General features: G+C 43.8%; 1 protein-coding gene across 3 annotated transcripts in view; it reads left to right on the top strand.

The window, feature by feature from the left end:
- The window catches only part of atp2a3 (ATPase sarcoplasmic/endoplasmic reticulum Ca2+ transporting 3), a 51,392-nt gene that overhangs the window by 18,278 nt on the left and 15,592 nt on the right, over positions 1–17,522 (top strand). For all 3 annotated transcript variants that reach the window (XM_054754756.1, XM_054754758.1, XM_054754757.1), the window contains exons 5-11: positions 1,223–1,361; positions 4,705–4,785; positions 5,048–5,133; positions 6,138–6,602; positions 10,830–10,918; positions 12,749–12,851; positions 15,718–15,849. In XM_054754756.1, the coding sequence (XP_054610731.1) occupies positions 1,223–1,361; positions 4,705–4,785; positions 5,048–5,133; positions 6,138–6,602; positions 10,830–10,918; positions 12,749–12,851; positions 15,718–15,849 (1,095 nt within the window). The remainder of the gene's footprint in view (positions 1–1,222; positions 1,362–4,704; positions 4,786–5,047; positions 5,134–6,137; positions 6,603–10,829; positions 10,919–12,748; positions 12,852–15,717; positions 15,850–17,522) is intronic.

The following is a 17,522-nucleotide window of genomic DNA, read 5'->3' as shown; positions in this document are numbered from 1 at the left end:
TGCATTTTACATTGCGGAAACCAAGCACCAGTGAGCAGGCGCGTGTCCCAACACAGACGGGCTAAGTCTTCAGGTCAAGGCTCTGCGGTCTACCTGCACCTCAAGGAGAACGAGCAAACATCTGAGGACCAAAACGTACACATTCTGGCCCGAGAAGAGGAGTGAAGGAAGCCACCTACTTGGAGGTTGAGAAGCCATCTCTGAACAGACAACACGTTTCTCCCACATACAACGCAGTCCTCTCCTCCCTTCCTGAAGCATTCCGTAATGTAGCCTCTAACAAATACACAAGCAACAGCACCTTGGGTTCTAATTAAATGCTAACGAAGGTGATACCACCCAAATGACCATCATTGGTGGGCAGAGGCCCCACTCCATTGTACCCCAACAGATTGGATCTTGCACCAAGTTCTCAGAGCTGTCCTATCTAGTCTGACTGGTGCTGCTGGGGGCTTCCTGCTTGCATGAGAGGCGAAACGTCTTCTAAGACAACCTAAACAGTCCAGTTGCGATCGATTCGATGCCTTGAACACAATCACCTAGTTCAGCATCAAAAGAGCCACTTGGGGCCCGTTTCCACCAAATTTAAACCCACTTGGAGCCACAAACCGATTTGATCACTAAACTGTACGTAACGCTTCATGAGCAATTTCCTTAAGCATATTGTCACGTTCTGTCTTTCCTGGTGCCACCTGCCAATTAGTCATGTTTCTTAAGTCCTTTCTTTTGGGTTCTCCACCGATTTTGGATCAACATTTGGAATAAAAGTGTTGTTACACATCGATTAGTTCCATTTCCAGGACCAGTCTGCATGTTGCTTTCGTTGCCTTTGCTCATGAGTGACAAAGGAAGCTAACATGCTAAATAGTTGACCGGCATCCTGGTTCCCCACCGAGCTGACTCGCCAGAAAACGCTGACTCTAGCACGGCACGCGCTCAACTCAGACGCACAACTTTGAAAAGGCTCTGAAGAGATGGCGTAGTGACCACCCAGAAGCATAAATCAGCTGGAGCCACAACAGGTGGATGAAAGCGCCACATGCGGCTCCGGAGCCGCGGGTTGCAGACCCCTGACCTAGATGAATGACAAGATTCACAGGTGCCGAGAAGGAATGGTGCTGAAGGACTTTTTTCCATGAACTAGCAATGTGTGAACCCTCATGCTTGTTCGTCACATAAACCTGTGCTGCTTTCCTTTGATCTGCTTCCTGTCTTTCAACAGGAGCGCAACGCGGAGAACGCCATAGAGGCCCTGAAAGAGTACGAACCCGAAATGGGCAAGGTGTACCGCATGAACCGTAAGGCTGTGCAGAGAATCAAAGCCAGGGATATCGTTCCGGGAGATGTCGTGGAGGTGGCAGGTAAGCACCCGGCCCGACTCCTCTCATTTTAGTCTTCTGGATATCTCTCCCGGCTTTGGGTGTGCTTTTGCTGTCAGAAGCTTGCACTGAAATGTGCTCTCCCACACACTTTGACGCCCATTCATGAGTCTGGAAATACCACTGGAATATCACACAACTGGATTACATAAGAGTCTTTCCCCCGGATTTGCAGGTGCCAGGACTACGGTCCAGTTGTGTACGTATGTGTGTCATTCTGTGTAAGCAAACCTCCCCTTGTATTTAAAGCCCAGTTTAACCGTCCACAGCTTTCCATTTCCCTTTGCTTTCCATACGCTCAGTCTCACCACCTGGACGCAGCTGGATGTTTGTCAGGTCTACACACACACACACACACACACGCACGCACAAACCCTGCTGTAAGCTGGCCTGTGTGTGGGCAGCCCAGTCTAAAAATAGTCCCGCTGCCACTTGGTTCCGGCACATCTGTCTGTGCCAGACTTGGCGTGCGTGAACCTAACATCAAGGCGATGCCTTCACCGTAAGCTTGCCTGCTTTTTGGAGCGTAATCTGGCGCCTTTGCACCGCGGCCTGTGATCTGTCTCTGATTGTTTGGAGGGATTTGCGGGAGACCCCTGGATGAGTCAGCTCCGCCTTCTTCCAATTATGAGCACATAGCGGCAGGGACACGGTTTAGACATGAAGGGAGGTTTTGAAAGTACCAGTGATGTAATGTGGACCGCTACAAATGGGTTTGCCCTCGATCATAAACACATAGAATAATCACTCACAGGCAGCTCCCCCTTACTTGCAACACACATTGCCACAGATAGATCGCAGTCCTGTGGGACAACACTCAGCAAACGGAATAGTTAATCTGACAGCTCACAGAGCCTAGTTTACACAACTTTTTCGGGTCTGTTTCCTTTTTGCTGCCCTTTTGTGTGCCTGTGACCAGTAGCCCTTTGGAATTCGGGCTTGTCGCCGCCGGCGTGTTCTTTCACACATGCGTGTGCACACAACAAGACACACGGGCAAGCCCACACAGGTAGCAAAGCATCAAACCACTCCACTCCACCGTCACCACGACATCGACCCATGCTCTGTCTTTGCCCACGTCTGTGACTCTGGCGTTCACGCGGGTTGAGCAACCGTGATGCAAATCAAACTGCTGTTGATTGGCGGCTGCAAGTTCAACTTGATTCATTTTATTTTTTATTCACATGACACGTCCATGGAGGAGCTTTCACACGGACTTTTTTATTGTTTTTTCATTAAAAAATCTGTTATGCAGGGAGGATGTTGGGGACTTAAAGTATTACTTGTGTAAAAAAAGACTTGGGTTGTTACTACAGTATATTAGTAGGTATTACTGCAAACATCACTACAAGTATTATTAATTATTATTATTCTTCATTATTTTTTTTTTTTTGGACAATATTTTATAGATGAATTTCAACCCAGACATTACTTTAGGAAGGATATTTGGGTACTTTTGAGCACCGTTGCTCCTTAAATGTTGATTATCCAACCACAGATAATCATGTGAGGAATATAAAGAACATAATAAATGTAAATAGCAAATGTAAATATGATTCGGACACTGAAGTTGCGATGTACCGTATGTATTTCTGCTATGATGCACATTAATGTCACACAGACTTGCTATGATTATCCGCTCAAGGCTCGAGGCCTCTTGTCTCCGGAACATGTCCTCCACATGCTCGGAACCCACAGCCGTGGACGTGTGGCATTTTAAGGTAGCTTTAGCCTCCCGTTTTAGATTCATTTCCATTCATTTTAGATCTTTTCCTGGAGAAGTTAGACATCTTTTTTTCTAGAAGCCGTGCGTCCATTCAGGTTGTGTTGATTTGTCTCCTGCATGCACGTTGTTAAGTTGAACCTCTCGTTATTCTCAAAGAACTTGTCTCGTCTCGTGTCTGTTTTGAAGCCAGCAGAAAATGTTCCCTTGACAATCTAATATCTCAGTAATGTGCCGCCAAGTCAGCTGAGCTTGCTTTTTCAGGCTTCTGATTGGTGGTTTTCATGTACGGAAGGTTTTTTTTGTCAGATACACGTTTAAAAATACACGTGTGAACCTCATTATGACAAAATGTAGTCGTGCTATGAATGTTTTGAACTGAAAGTGCTTTTGTGTGCGATATTTTGTGTAATTTACATCAAAACCTCACTTAAACTGGCATGCATTCAGTGCCAAGAAGATACTAGCGTGCACATTCTACATGCATAGTGCCCACCTGTCCCACGTCAACCCCCTCAAACTGGGTACAAAGAAAATAAAGTCATATTCTCCTTCGTTTCACTGAATTTCCAGGCTTTTCCTGTACCCCCCCGCCCCCGATTAACCAAAGGTTGGTTCCACTGGAAATTGATGTGAGGAGGGTAAAATGAAGTGAAGGGAGGTACTGGAAATTGACACTATTTACCACAAATAACTCAAAGGAGAGAAAATAAGATGGATATTTACTTTAAAATTCCATCCCCGCAGCATACTTGCCCTTTGCTAGGGACAATGTCCACCACCGTTATGATGCAGTTGCGTTTTTTTGCGCCTCCGCTGGAACTTTCCTTGAGGTTTTTAATTGAGTGAGTGCAGTGGTCAAGTTGTCAGGACGGTGTGAGGGTTTACAGAAGACCTGAAGAGATGGAAACCTGTGCTGGGCGAGTCACGGTGATCCTGCATGTGAATGGATGCGAGCTTTGCCAGGATATTACGCAAGACTGGCCGTACAGCCCACCCGTGGTTAGCCTCACAGTCCGGAGATCCGGGTTCGAATCTTCACTGGAAAAGCTCTGTGTGGAGTTTGTAGGTTCTCCCCGTTCTCCTGCATCCCAAAAACATGCGTGGTAGACAGACTGTGACTGCTTTTTGATTGGCAAGGTCAGCCCATCATAGCGGGAGACGTGTTGAATGTCATGATTAGCTTATCATGCCAGTTGCACCACAGCAGTACATATACTGCTACATGAATACCTCAGTGGCGGTGTCGAAAGGAGTGGGTCTTGCAGAGAGCAGAGTCTGAAAGAGCAGAGGGAGTATAAAGGTAGGCGTTCTCTGCCTCGCACTCGGCCAGCCATGCCTTGGCCAGCTTGAAGCCCCCAGCCATCTCCCACACACACAAACAACCCACATTTCTCCCCTTTTCTCACCTCTTTGTTCTCGATAAATACTGCATAGACGTGGAATCAAATGCCTTCCCGCTGTCGTAAATAAACGACTCCCTTGTAAGCGCCAGCATGTGCACGATGGTTCGGAGGTTTATTGCGCTGGGACCAACGCAAACTAATAACGTGATTTACGTGTTCAGCAAAGTGCTACTAATATTTTTGCTTTCTTTTTCAGTTGGTGACAAGGTTCCTGCAGACATCAGGGTGACCTCCATCAAGTCCACCACCTTGCGTGTGGACCAGTCCATCCTCACAGGTAATCTGTGCAAAATGTACAATCTTGCAATTCTAATAGAGCCACCATCCATTTTTCACAGACGCTGCGGTAAGTCCCGAACATGCGGGCACTTAGTTTGACCACTCGACTAGTTTGTTAGTTTGATGTAGGATACCCGAGACACGCTGCAGTTAAAGCTATTTGGTCTTTCTCTCTTCTTCTGCTTGAATGTACGTGTTCCCCCCGCAGACGCGCGCTATTGTTGTTCTGGGTGTCATTTCCACATTCATCCTTTCTGCAGGGGAGTCCGTGTCCATCATCAAACACACCGACCCGGTTCCTGACCCCAGAGCTGTCAACCAAGACAAGAAGAACATGCTGTTCTCTGTAAGCACACTTGAATTATTGACGGGATTTTAGCCCAGCAGGAGGTACATAAGGACACGTCGTCTGTGCAACCCCAGCCTTTGATACCTTTTAGTCTTTTTTTCCTTCCAGAAGAGCACGAAACAGGTCGATGACAACATTTCAATGCATTCGCTGGCTAGAGCAACGTTTACTCCTGGAGATTTCACAACACGCATTTCATCATTCCGTGACCTGAAATCAGCTCATGTTTCTGGTCAACTTCATTTTGCCATCTCGGAACAAGAATAGCCTCTGGCATTCGTAAAGTTGGCGACACGCATGGAAGTGAAAGCTAAGCCACGCAGCGTCACGGGCAGCCCCGGTCAACTTTTCTCATACTTTTATTTATGATCCAATTGTTCATTGTTGTAATGTCTCCAAACACAGCAAACACACGGGCTCGTCTTTAAAGGTCCATGAACGAGGGCTCGTTCTCATCTCGGCTAAAGCGCACGACTTCCCATCACAACTTTTCTACTTTCTGCTTTTCTACCCAACATGGAGAAACACCAGAGCGTCTCTTAGGACAGCGGATCTCAACTGGTTTGGCTGCGGGACCCGCAGTCAACCCTCACTGACAAGCGGCGACCCAAATTGTGGAAATGTTTAAACTCCAACTTCTCAAATATCTTATCGTTAAAGGGAAAAGTGCACTTTTAAAAAAAATGTTTGCCCATCATCCACAATCCTTATGTGAGGCATGAATACATAAAGTATGCCTTTCTCTTTACTGTGCGTTCTAAAGATATAAAAACAGATACAAAGACGCAGCTAAGACGGCACATAATGGGAAACACTTATTCCGCCTGCAAAGCCTTCTGAAAAAAGTACAAAAAGCTTGGCTATAGCATAGCATAGCAGGTGTGGACAACACGCTTAAATTCTTACTGACCTGGAAGTCCGCTCATCCCCATAACGTCTCTCCCTTCATGGAGTCTCAATACTCGTCTGATTGACTGAAGTCCATTTCCTGTCTTCCATAGGGCACCAACATTGCCGCTGGTCGCGCTACAGGTGTCGTCGTGGCGACCGGTGTCGCCACCGAAATTGGCAAAATCCGCAATCAGATGGCGGCAACGGAGCAAGAAAAGACGCCACTGCAGCAGAAGCTGGATGAGTTCGGCCAGCAGCTCTCCAAGGTCATCTCGCTCGTATGTGTGGCTGTGTGGATGATCAATATCGGTCACTTCGGGGACCCCGTGCATGGGGGCTCCTGGGTGCGTGGGGCTATCTATTACTTTAAGATAGCAGTGGCGTTGGCTGTGGCCGCCATCCCTGAGGGCCTACCTGCTGTCATCACCACCTGCCTTGCCCTCGGGACCCGTCGTATGGCCAAGAAGAACGCCATTGTGCGCAGTCTGCCCTCGGTGGAGACCCTCGGCTGCACCTCTGTTATTTGCTCGGACAAGACGGGGACCCTCACCACCAACCAGATGTCCGTTTGTCGAGTAAGTGGCAATCTCCGACCTTGTGTGCTGTGTTTGTACGAGGAAACTTGCATTAGTCGGCCCCGTCTACGGTATGTCGACCGACCCAAGGCCCGGTCCACTCGTGAGCGCTTTTAACAACCCAAAGGCGTCATGTTTATGAAAGTCAGTCATTGTGGACATGTGGTGTACGAATGTTAACATCGTCATTTAGCAGCAACATAAGTCGTGCTGAGCTACCAGTGTCGGGAGTAACGTTAACACTAACCCTCTTACTCATTGCTACTGCAAACGTTGTACCTCAGCTACAGGAGGTGCGATGTGCTTTTCGTGCCGGTGGCAGAACACTGGACCAACTCTCCACCCTTGCAAGGGTACTGGGGGGTACCCCTGCTGTATGGACTTGGGCACAGTTGAGATGCAACAGAAGGAGCCAAACATGCAAGCATGGCGTTGTCCAAAAGGAATGTTTATGTTAGTCATTATTCTGCAAGCCCCACCCTGACTGATGTGATTGAATGAGAGGTTGGCCTCTCGTGGTTACAGTCTTAAATGCCTGGTGCCCTCGTACAATATTATCTTTTCAAAGTAAAAGTTCTTCAGTCATGTGGGAAGTGCTGAATGATTAATGCCAGTGGTCTCAGTCCATCTTTCTTCTCCTGTCTTTCTTTGTTTCGTCTTTTTTAAGGAAGAATGCGAATAGTTGAGTTTATTTCAAACATGCGCACTTGCACATGTCAGGAAGAAGCAGATCTGATTTCATCGGACCCATTCTCCATGTCTCCGTGTCCCACGTTCCTTACATTGATCCTCGTGGTTCTGGAAAGGGGCGTGGCAAGGTGGCTGTCTCAATAATGAGACCAAGACGCTGCTTAGTTATCACTGTCCATTTCATAGGCGCAGACCTTGTCACATGTTCAACAATGCCATCTTCATCCTTCATGACGTCTCAGTGGCTTGGACTGCTTGCAGCCAATGTTGGTCATCTCATAAGACGGGGGGGTTCCAGCAAGGGCCTCCACAGTGAGGAATGAACGCATGCAACTTTGCCACTTTGATGTTTTGTAAAGCAAATGCGAAGAAGTTATAAAAGATGCATGTCAGCTTTGTGAAAGACGTAGCTGGAAAAAGCACATTAACTCATTCAATCCCAAACATTTCAATGTTCTTCTTCAATAATCTTTGCAAATGTTCTTCATGTAATATTATGACTTTATTCAAAATCATCTTGGAATTTGTTCTCCTACCTAATTTCCCCCAAATTATAACTTTGTTTTGTTTGTTTCGCATAAAAATTACAACTTTTTTTTTTTTTTATATCTCAACTCTGTGCTACTAAAATGTCATTATTTTTTCTTCATAATGTTGCAAGTTTATTTTCATAAAATTGCCACATTTTTCTCGTTAGAATGCAACTTTTTTTCTCAATATTTTGACTTTTTTCTCATAAGTATTTGAATTTACTCCCAGAATATTTTGACTCTGTTCTCGTCACATTATAATGTTTTCCGCAACGTATTTTTAAAAAATGACAACTTTATTTGTTGTTTTTCTGTTTTTATTATAATTTTTTACCTTTACGCTATTAAAATGACATTATTATTTTCCCTCATAATATTGAGTTTATTCTTTTTTTCTTCTTTAGAATACAACTTTTTTCCTTTTCATATTTTAACTTTCGAGCTGTTTTTTAAATTTATTTCTGCTATTTCACCTTTTTTGTAAATGTTCTTCTATTTATGACTTTATTCCCATCATATTCTCACTTCACAACTTTGTCAGCAATCTAATTTTTCAAAAATGAGATTTATTTGTTTTGTTTATTTCTCATAACATTATGAGTATTTTTAAATGTTTACATTTTTTATAGATTTCCGTGATCCTAAAATGGCGTCGTTTTTCCCTCATAATATTACTTTTTTCTCTTTATCTTCATTTATTCCGTATAGTTACAGCTGTTTTTTTTTTTTTTTTGCTGATGTTTATTTTAATTTTTTAATACATTTTCTTCTTGTAATTCTGACTTTATTCCCATAATTTTTCTTCCATAAACTTTCTCTGCAACCAAATGACTTTATTCATTGTGTTGTTTTTCATAATATTGCGACTAGATTTCCTTAAGATGTCAACTTTATGCTGTTAAAACGATTAAAACGATGTTGTTTTTCCTCATAATATTACGTTATATTTGTAAAACCACTTACAGCTGTAATATAAATATAAAATTATCTTTTTTGAATGTGCTGCTAGCCAATGAAAAAGCAGCCCCCAGCCACAGTTTGGACACCCCTTTAATAAGAAATCCAAAACATGAATGCTGCCGACTCAAGCGCAAGTGGACAACTTGACCTTGGCTGTTTTTGAGACATGACCATATCCCTTGTTATGTTTGCAGCCGAGACCAACGTGACTGTGTTCTACTGAGTTCATGCTTTGCACTTGGACTCTTTCCATTTAGTGGGCCCAATAACACTGAGACCTGGAGGGCACCCCACCATCCACCTCCATGTCCTGACATGGACTTCCGTTTTCCCTTTAAACACACACACACACACACACACACACACTCAACCGTCATCCCCACAAGCCCAGAGGAAGTGAGGAGATGAATCCGGTCTTGTGGTGCTACCACTGAGTCACATGAATCACACTGTGCCTTGTTTCCGTGGAGACCACAGCAGATGAGATGGCGAGGGAAAAGCAGATGAAGGAACGACATTATTATGCTTCTCTCTTCCGGCTTTGTGCTGCACTGTGTGCGCGCTGTGCCTCGTCATCGTTTGGAACATTTGGAAATGTGCAGGAGGAGCCTTTGATTCAAATCCCCGTCCGTGGCCGTTAACCAACCACATGACAAAGCGACAATGAAGTAGTTCCTTTTAACGTTGTGCCTTGACAGAGTCAGGTCGACCCAACCCTTCTGTCCCGCTGATATTACAATAACGTTCCAAATAAAAGACCTAAAAGTCTATGCAGAGTTTCATGGCCTTGGTTGGATACGCTCCCTTGTCACCACTTGAATTTTCCTTTGGGTACAAATACCTCAGTTTTCCTACGCCCAAGGTTTCGTAGGATTCGGTTTTCGACGAAAATGTGTCTTGGTCAGTGCTGGTCCTTCAAGGAGGGGAAGATCTTTTTTGTTTTTGCGGCCTGCATCATAAATGTGTTCTAATATCTGCCATGATGAGCATAGAATTATGAACAACGCCGTATTTAAAAAATAAAATAAAATAAATATTATGGGAATAAAGTCATAACATTAGGAGGACAAAATTATGAAAACGTTGAAATATTTGGGAAGAAAACCCATAGAAATGGAAAACCGAGCAAAAAAGTGCAATTTAAGTGAAAATGTTCATACTTTTTCACTTACATCGCAAAGTTGAAATGCAGTCTTTTGTTGAAATGCATAACATAACCTCTTAGCATAGCCGCATGTGTTGCTTTACAAAATGTCAAATATCAACGTAGCTCCTCCATCCTTTCATTTGTTGGGATGCAGCCCTCAGCGGAGAAGGTTTGGACACCTGGAATCTGTTTTATTTTTTAAAACTGAAAAAAAGGAAACTCTATTGAATTCAAGGGAGACGTTAGCTAGAAAGTTCATGTCGGCTGCAGGGGGAACGGTGTATCGCTGCATTTATATCCTGGAACTGTCAAATATGTCCTCAGGATTGAAATGAATTCAACATTGTTTGCCGTGCATTAAATGCATATTAGAAGGGCTGCGACTTGTTTTCTTGTTTCGATTAGTCGAGTCATTGGTTGGGCCCTCGACGGACCAAATCAGTGTGAACCAAACGCAAGCAGTTAGTGGTTTGTTGCGCAGCATATCAGAAAAGCTGTGTTCCAAAGTCAAAGCTGACGTGTGGGAATATCTTGTTTTGCCTAAAAGACAAAAAATAATAAGTCTGCTTTCATGGAGAACTAAAGAAATGGAAAAATATTCACATTTAATATTTACGTTTTTCAATCCAAAACAGACCCAAATAGCTGCTGATTAATTGGATAATGGATGAATTAATCGGGTAAAAGTTATTGACATGGTCACTGGAACCGACAGCACACGTCTACCTACCATGCAAAGTGACTTCCACTGCTTTAACACACCATCCGTGCGTGTCGTAGTCAAAGCAAGGCAGTAAAGAATCCCAGCGATTTGTCTTGCAGGCTGTTGAAAAGCAGCGTGTTTCCACACAAACGCTAATGACAGCAGCGCCACTTGTCTTTGCCTTTTCCCCCCTCCAGATGTTCATTGCCGACAAGGTGCAGGATTCAAGTTGCACCCTGCATGAGTTCTCCATAACAGGATCCACGTACACTCCTGAAGGCCAAATGTGAGTTTCATCATGAATTTGCACGTGTGCTTCACCAAGTCTGCAAATATCAGCACGAGTTATACAGAATGTCCTTTCTTTGCTTCGACGTTAGTCTACCATTTCAAATCTCTGTTTATCTTAGTTGTTGTACACTCTCGATCAAAATTTGGAGACCAGTTGAAAAATTGCACTGTTGGATCTTAAGGAGGTTCTATGTAGAGCTTCAAAATGCAAAAAGAAGAAATGGGAGTGAGATAAAAACCTTTTGATTAAGCATTTTATTGCAAAAAGCATTAAAGTGAGAGAGGCTGTGCATCAGCTGATCAAAAGTTTAAGACCACAGCTAAAAAACACACCCAGAAACCTGCCTAAAATAGAAGTAAAATGTTCAAAAAAGGACTCGGTAATGAGCAGCTGCTCCTTTCTTGTTAATCTCCTCAAAAATGGGTTTGGGCGTGCTTGATGCCAGTGTTTCCAGGACGCTAGCGGGAATGTTGCTCCAGGTGGTGAAGATGGCTTCACGGAGGGCATCCACTGTCTGGAACTGATGGCCATTTTTCTAAACTTCCCTTGCTATCCATCCCCAAATGTTCTCCATTGGATTTAGATGGTCCAAAAGAAGTCCTCTGTCAGTGAAGGGCAGCGTTGTCCTGTTGAGAAAGCCAGTCATGACCACGCAGACGAGGGCCTTCAGTCACGAGGGACGCCCCCTGCAACATCTCCACGTAGCCAGCTGCCGTTTCACACCCCTGCACAACCTGAAGCTCCATTATTCCATAGAAGGATCATGATGGCGCCCCCTCCACTGTGCCGTGTTGAATGTTGGGAGAATAAAACTTTCAAACAGCCAATTTTGTGGCTGAAGCAGACGAGGCCTTTGAAGACGTTTTTTTCTTCCTAAAAGCCTTCTCTGGCAGATGGCGTCTGGTGGTTATGGGACTGCACTTGGCACCAGTGGCAATCTTCATTTGGGCCGAGGATTGACGGACAGCTAATCGCATCCTCTGGCTCAGGGCCGGTGACATTTTTTTGGGTCTACCACTTGACTTGTTTTGCTCCATGAGCCTCGGGATGTGTGAAGACGTTTGAAGTGATCGTCTTACTGCGTCCAACCTCGGCAGCAAAGGCGCACTGGGAGAGAGGCCTTGCTCACGCAGCTCAACGACCCCACCGCGTCCAAAGAGAGAAAGCTTTTTTGCCTTTGCCATCAAGAGATCATGACCGTGTGAATACCTGACAGAAAATGACATCGAATCCACGCTTTTGCCCACATTTTGGCTTTCCAAGGCTGTGCTCTAAAACTTGTGATGAGCTAATGAACAGCCTATTTCACTTTAATGGGTTTTTGTCTCGCTCACATGTCTTCTTTTTGCTCTTTGAAGCTCTACTTAGAACCTCCTTCAGTAAATTCTTGCACTTTTTCAACTAGTCTTAACATTTTGATCAAGAGTGTGTGTGTTGTTATATCATTGATTGATTATCTAATATTGCATATTATATAATAATAGTAATGACATTGTTTGCTTAGCTCGACATGTGACTACATGAACCCGTCCCTTTCATAACAGCCCAGTGTGGGTTCTTGTGTGGGAGCTTTGCTAGCAACCACTGTGTTCTCTACTGGGAAGGTCGTCATGCAACGAGCACTGCTTCGCGAACACACGCTCACAATCGCACGCAGGCACCAAGAGTGTTTACCGCCGCGCAGCTATTGTTTCCCCGCTGAACCCCGCAATGCTCAACAACGGAGTCTCTTCCCCCGTCGATGTTCATGACTGTGAGGTGTTTTTGACTTGTGAGTCACGTGTGTGTGTGTGTGTGTGTGTGTGTGTGTGTGTTTTCCTGCAGCCTGAAAGGAGACAGGTCAGTCCAGTGTGGAGACTATGATGGACTCTTGGAGTTGGCCACTGTGTGTTCCATGTGCAACGACTCCTCGCTGGATTACAATGAGGTCATTAAAAGACACGTGCACGTCACGTACGTCACAATAAACACGGTGCTGTTGCCTTACGTGCAGCACATGCAACATGATGTAGTTTTGCTTTGTGTACTTTCGTCTGCTGTGGAGCTAATTTTATCCTGTTGGATGATCATCTCTCTGCTTTTCTCACCTCTTTGTCATCACCGCGGTATCTTGGTAACTACACTGAAGAGTCAGGCCGCCCATAACGCTGCTTAAATTGCATATATCCTCCCCGGTTTAGCTGTTTCTCTTCTTTTAAGCTGGCGTGTTTACCACCAGTTGAATATGTTTTTATGTGATGAAGTACTGGAGGGGGTGCTCGGGCAGGAAGGAGAGCAGCTGAGCACCGGAGAAGAGCGAGGAGTTTTATTGCTTTGTGCTGTCACACAAACAAATGATTGGCCATTAGTGCTTCCTCTCCCCGACTCCACTTACCAGCACCTTTTAGAGGGACTTCACTAATATGACTCACCAGAGGGGCGAATTTAAATATTCTCCTTGACAAGATGTTTTGACACCAGAGGGAACGGGGGGGGGGGGATTACTGCACTTGATGATGAAGAACCCAGATGCATGCACTTACGGGGTGTAATTCAGAATCATGTCTGGAGAAAAGTCACTCTGACCAAAACCTGTGTCGTTTTCCTAATAACTCTCTCCTTGACCTCTGCTCAACTTAAACTGCTCAGAAAAGTGGGGGTGGGGGGTAGTGCTACACCTTAATTTCCGCAATCAGCAGCGTGCGCTCTCATAAGAATGAAGGAGTTGATGAATGGCTTTGATTGAGAACCCTCACGACAATGCAAAAGATAGACTGTATTGTCTGCAGTACAAGGCACACCAGTCAAGCATGATAAGGACAAACAAAACACCTTGCACTGGACTATAAGTCACATTTACCTCATTTTAACACCAAAACTTTATTTTTGTATTCACAAATGAATTGAAATAGACTGAAAATCATACGTGTGTATTTAGTTAGTCAGTGGCGGACACAGCAGCTACAATCTCCAAGCTAGACAGGACGAGTGTCCTAATTAAACAACAGTGCTGTCTAAGATGCAGTTCTCATTCCGCACAGGTATCATATCGTTCTAGTTGCACATGACTTACAGACACAGTGTCCATGGCAGAAGCCTATTAGAAAGTATTGCGTCACAAACGGCGTCCGGTACGCTGTGCATCATTCAGGTTGTGTGCCCAACTGCATCACAAGCTCAACTCAGATGAATCATTGCGGCCACTGGGTGTCGCCAGAATACCAACCACCCTGCCACTTCGTCACGTTCAGTGATGCCGCATGTACTGCTTGTACGATATACGTTTCTGCAGTCGTTCACGGCTCAAACCTCTGCGGCTTCACTCCATTATGGTTTTTCAAAATAAATCCAAAAATTATCTCTGTTTTGTGGTTGACGACGGCCTATTGTTCTTCAAACAAACTTGTATTTATGCAAATTTGACATATTTGGCCTAAATGAAGCATTTTCAAGCATAAAAATGGCTAAATGAACGAAAATACAAATACAGTCGTCCCTTGTTTGTCATAATAATAATAATAATAATAATAATATATTATTATTATTATTATTACATTTTATTTGTATAGCGCTTTTCAAGGTACTCAAAGACGCTTTACAACGGAAGATAAATAAAGCTAAATAACAAGCAGAACTGGAAACAAAACAAAGAAAAGCAGCAAAGTATAAAAAGTTAAACATGAAATACCGTTTTAAATAGGTGGGTTTTAAGTTGTTTTTGAAGGTGGGACGGTCGGAGCAATGAATTCCAGAAGGTGGGGGCGGCCATCGAGAAGGCTCTGTCTCCCCAGGCCATGGTGGTTAATTGATTCCAGACCCGACCGCCATCAATTCATTTACGCCATATGGGATTCAGTGTTAGTAAATGGAATATTTTTGTAGTTAGAGCATAGAAGACCTGTTTATGACTTTCTAAATACGTTTTTTAACATTAGAGCTCTGTAGACATGAAATAACACCCCTATAGTCACCTTTACGTTCCCATTATTCGTTGTTTACGTCATGTTGCGCAACCCTCATACTGCAGGGTCTCGAGACAGCCGCTAGCTTATTTATTTTTTATTTATTCATTTGCACATCATAAACAGCGTAAAAAAGGGAAACAACACAATTTATGAACAGTTAAAATCATTGTGCAGGAGAGCTTATGTACAGTAAACACCTCCCCAAACGTACGTAGTATGCCACACTGGTCACTAAGTGTCATGTTACATTGATGAGACGGTAGCCCCCAGTAGGCCCCGCAGGAAGTACACTGTCCAGAAAACACAGGGAACTCTCCCAATGCTAATGAGTGAGTCTGTTATGTCTTATTTACATCTATTATTTCTTATTTCCTGTTATTATGTTTACTATATTGGCTAATACGGGTGTAAAGGTGACTATAGGGGTGTTATTTCACGTCTAAAAGTTTCAAATTATGTTCAAAAAACATATTTAGAAGGTCGTAAAACTTGTTTTCTATGCTCTTGAAAATATTCCATTGATAAATAAATTCACTTATCACGGTTGGGTCTGGAACCAATCGACCGCGATAAACAAGGGATTACTGCATTTTGATATGTAAGTCCGGAAAATACAGGAGATCTTTGTCCGCTTAACTCCCGCTGCCTCCTAAAAACATGTAATTAAAACACACGCAGGCCACAAATCCACTGTGACTCCAACAGCAAAAGAGTAAATCAATCCTCCGCTGGTGAATGCTTGCAAGCCAGCGATACACTCCGAAGTGATGTCATGATAAAGTCAACGCTAATCACTCTTCGCATGTGGAGGTCGTTTGTCAACTGTGCCCCGTTTGTGTTTTGTCCCAGGGCAAGGGGGTGTATGAGAAAGTGGGTGAAGCCACAGAGACTGCTCTGACAACCTTGGTGGAGAAGATGAACGTCTTCAAAACGGACCTATCCGGACTCAGCAAGGTGGAGCGTGCTGGGGCCTGCAATTCGGTGAGCCACATGAGGACGTGCATGTATGGTATGAGAGTACTGTGCCACGTCTTTGTTGTTTAAATGACGTGTACTGTATCCAGTCAAGCGGCCATTTTGAGATCATGGAAATACAGTCAATCCCTGCATATTCGAAATTCGGCATTCTGATTTTTAGTAAAAAAAAAAAAAATTTAAATGTATTTGCGGCCTGCAGCTGTTTTTTTATTGGCCCGTGACACGTTCTAAAAATATAATTTAATATATAATATAATTTTAAAAAAAACCACCAACCACAGCAAAATGGAAGAAGTACCAATAATTTCACAAGTATAAAGTCAAAATATTACAAGATATTCTTTTATGAGAATAATTTAACATTATGAGGAAAAGAACATTTTTGTGGCATAATGTTGACAAGAAAAAGAAAGGAAAAAGGCATTTTGTCCCTGTGCTAACCTACACCCTTCCGGTGTGCTAGCATCCATATACCTTTTCGCTAAAGGTCAAGACAAGGTGTTCATTGTAAATATTTACCCAAACTCCCCTCCTCATATTCTGCCTGCTCTGTCTAAACACATAAAAAGCGACGTCTTTAATGACATGCAAGGCGTTTTTATGAAGATGTATCTTGAACTTTGACGAGGGTGGGATGCTGACGATGTTTATGCTCGCCTGCTTTCATACTCATGTTTTATTTACTCATGTTTCACGATCAAAGGAGGGAAATGTAATTTGACATTTCACCATTATTCCATGTGACTAGCTAACATGCATGACTAACACTACCACTGTAATAACACAGACTGGTAAATGATGCCACACCATTTATGGTAACAGGTTTGGGATAGAGCAAGTTGAATTGTTGTGTTAGGTGCCTGTGTCTGTTTGAACGGTGCATCAGTGGAGGACAGACTCTGACTTAGAAGGACACCTGCTGGTAGAACCGGACCTGATGCTAAAGACATGAATATTATGACAGGGTATTGGGGGGGTTCTGTGTCCTGTTTCTGTTTTCTTCTTATCTTAAAGTAACGTAACTCTTAGAGGTTGTCGACCAACTCTTGCTGGTACCGCTTAGAAATGTGGACCGTGTGACTGAGTGTTGGAAAGCTACCGTCTCCTAATTCCACAAACCAGCTAACCAGCAGTCAACCGGCCTACAAGTACACTGACACAGTGGTTCAGACCAAAGCACTGGGGCCCTGAGACATTACATTTACTCATATTAACAATGCGGAAAACGCAGCACCACAACACAGAGTTAGCAGGGCGCTGTGTTTGCTTTGTGGTTCAGGAATTGGATTGGACAAAGCAGATTTAGATTTGTTGTATTCTTTGTGAGAACGCTTGTGTGTGTTGCCATAAATGTGTTGCAGACGTGTGGGGGACATGATGACGTCTGGCGTTCAGAGTTGAGTGGATTACGGCCACAGTAGTAGCCTGAGGTGGTGGTGGTGGTGGTGTTGTTGTTGTTGTTGTTGTTGTTGTTATTGCGCCTGTTGTGAGATACTTCAAACTTGTAATAAAAGCCTGTTGTTCCAGCCATCAAGTCTGGTGCTTGTGTGTCTCCCCAAATGTTACGGTGACATGACTGTCACTTAGTGAGCAGTGTAAAATACTACGTATCCTACACGTCTCTGAATGCATCTTATGAATGCTTTATATTTGTACGTTAGTTCAGTTAGCCATTG

This window comes from Dunckerocampus dactyliophorus, chromosome 16, assembly GCF_027744805.1.
Source record: "Dunckerocampus dactyliophorus isolate RoL2022-P2 chromosome 16, RoL_Ddac_1.1, whole genome shotgun sequence".
Taxonomy (NCBI): domain Eukaryota; kingdom Metazoa; phylum Chordata; class Actinopteri; order Syngnathiformes; family Syngnathidae; genus Dunckerocampus; species Dunckerocampus dactyliophorus.
The sequence above is the reverse complement of the archived record's forward strand: the minus strand, read 5'-3'. Positions and strand labels throughout refer to the sequence as shown.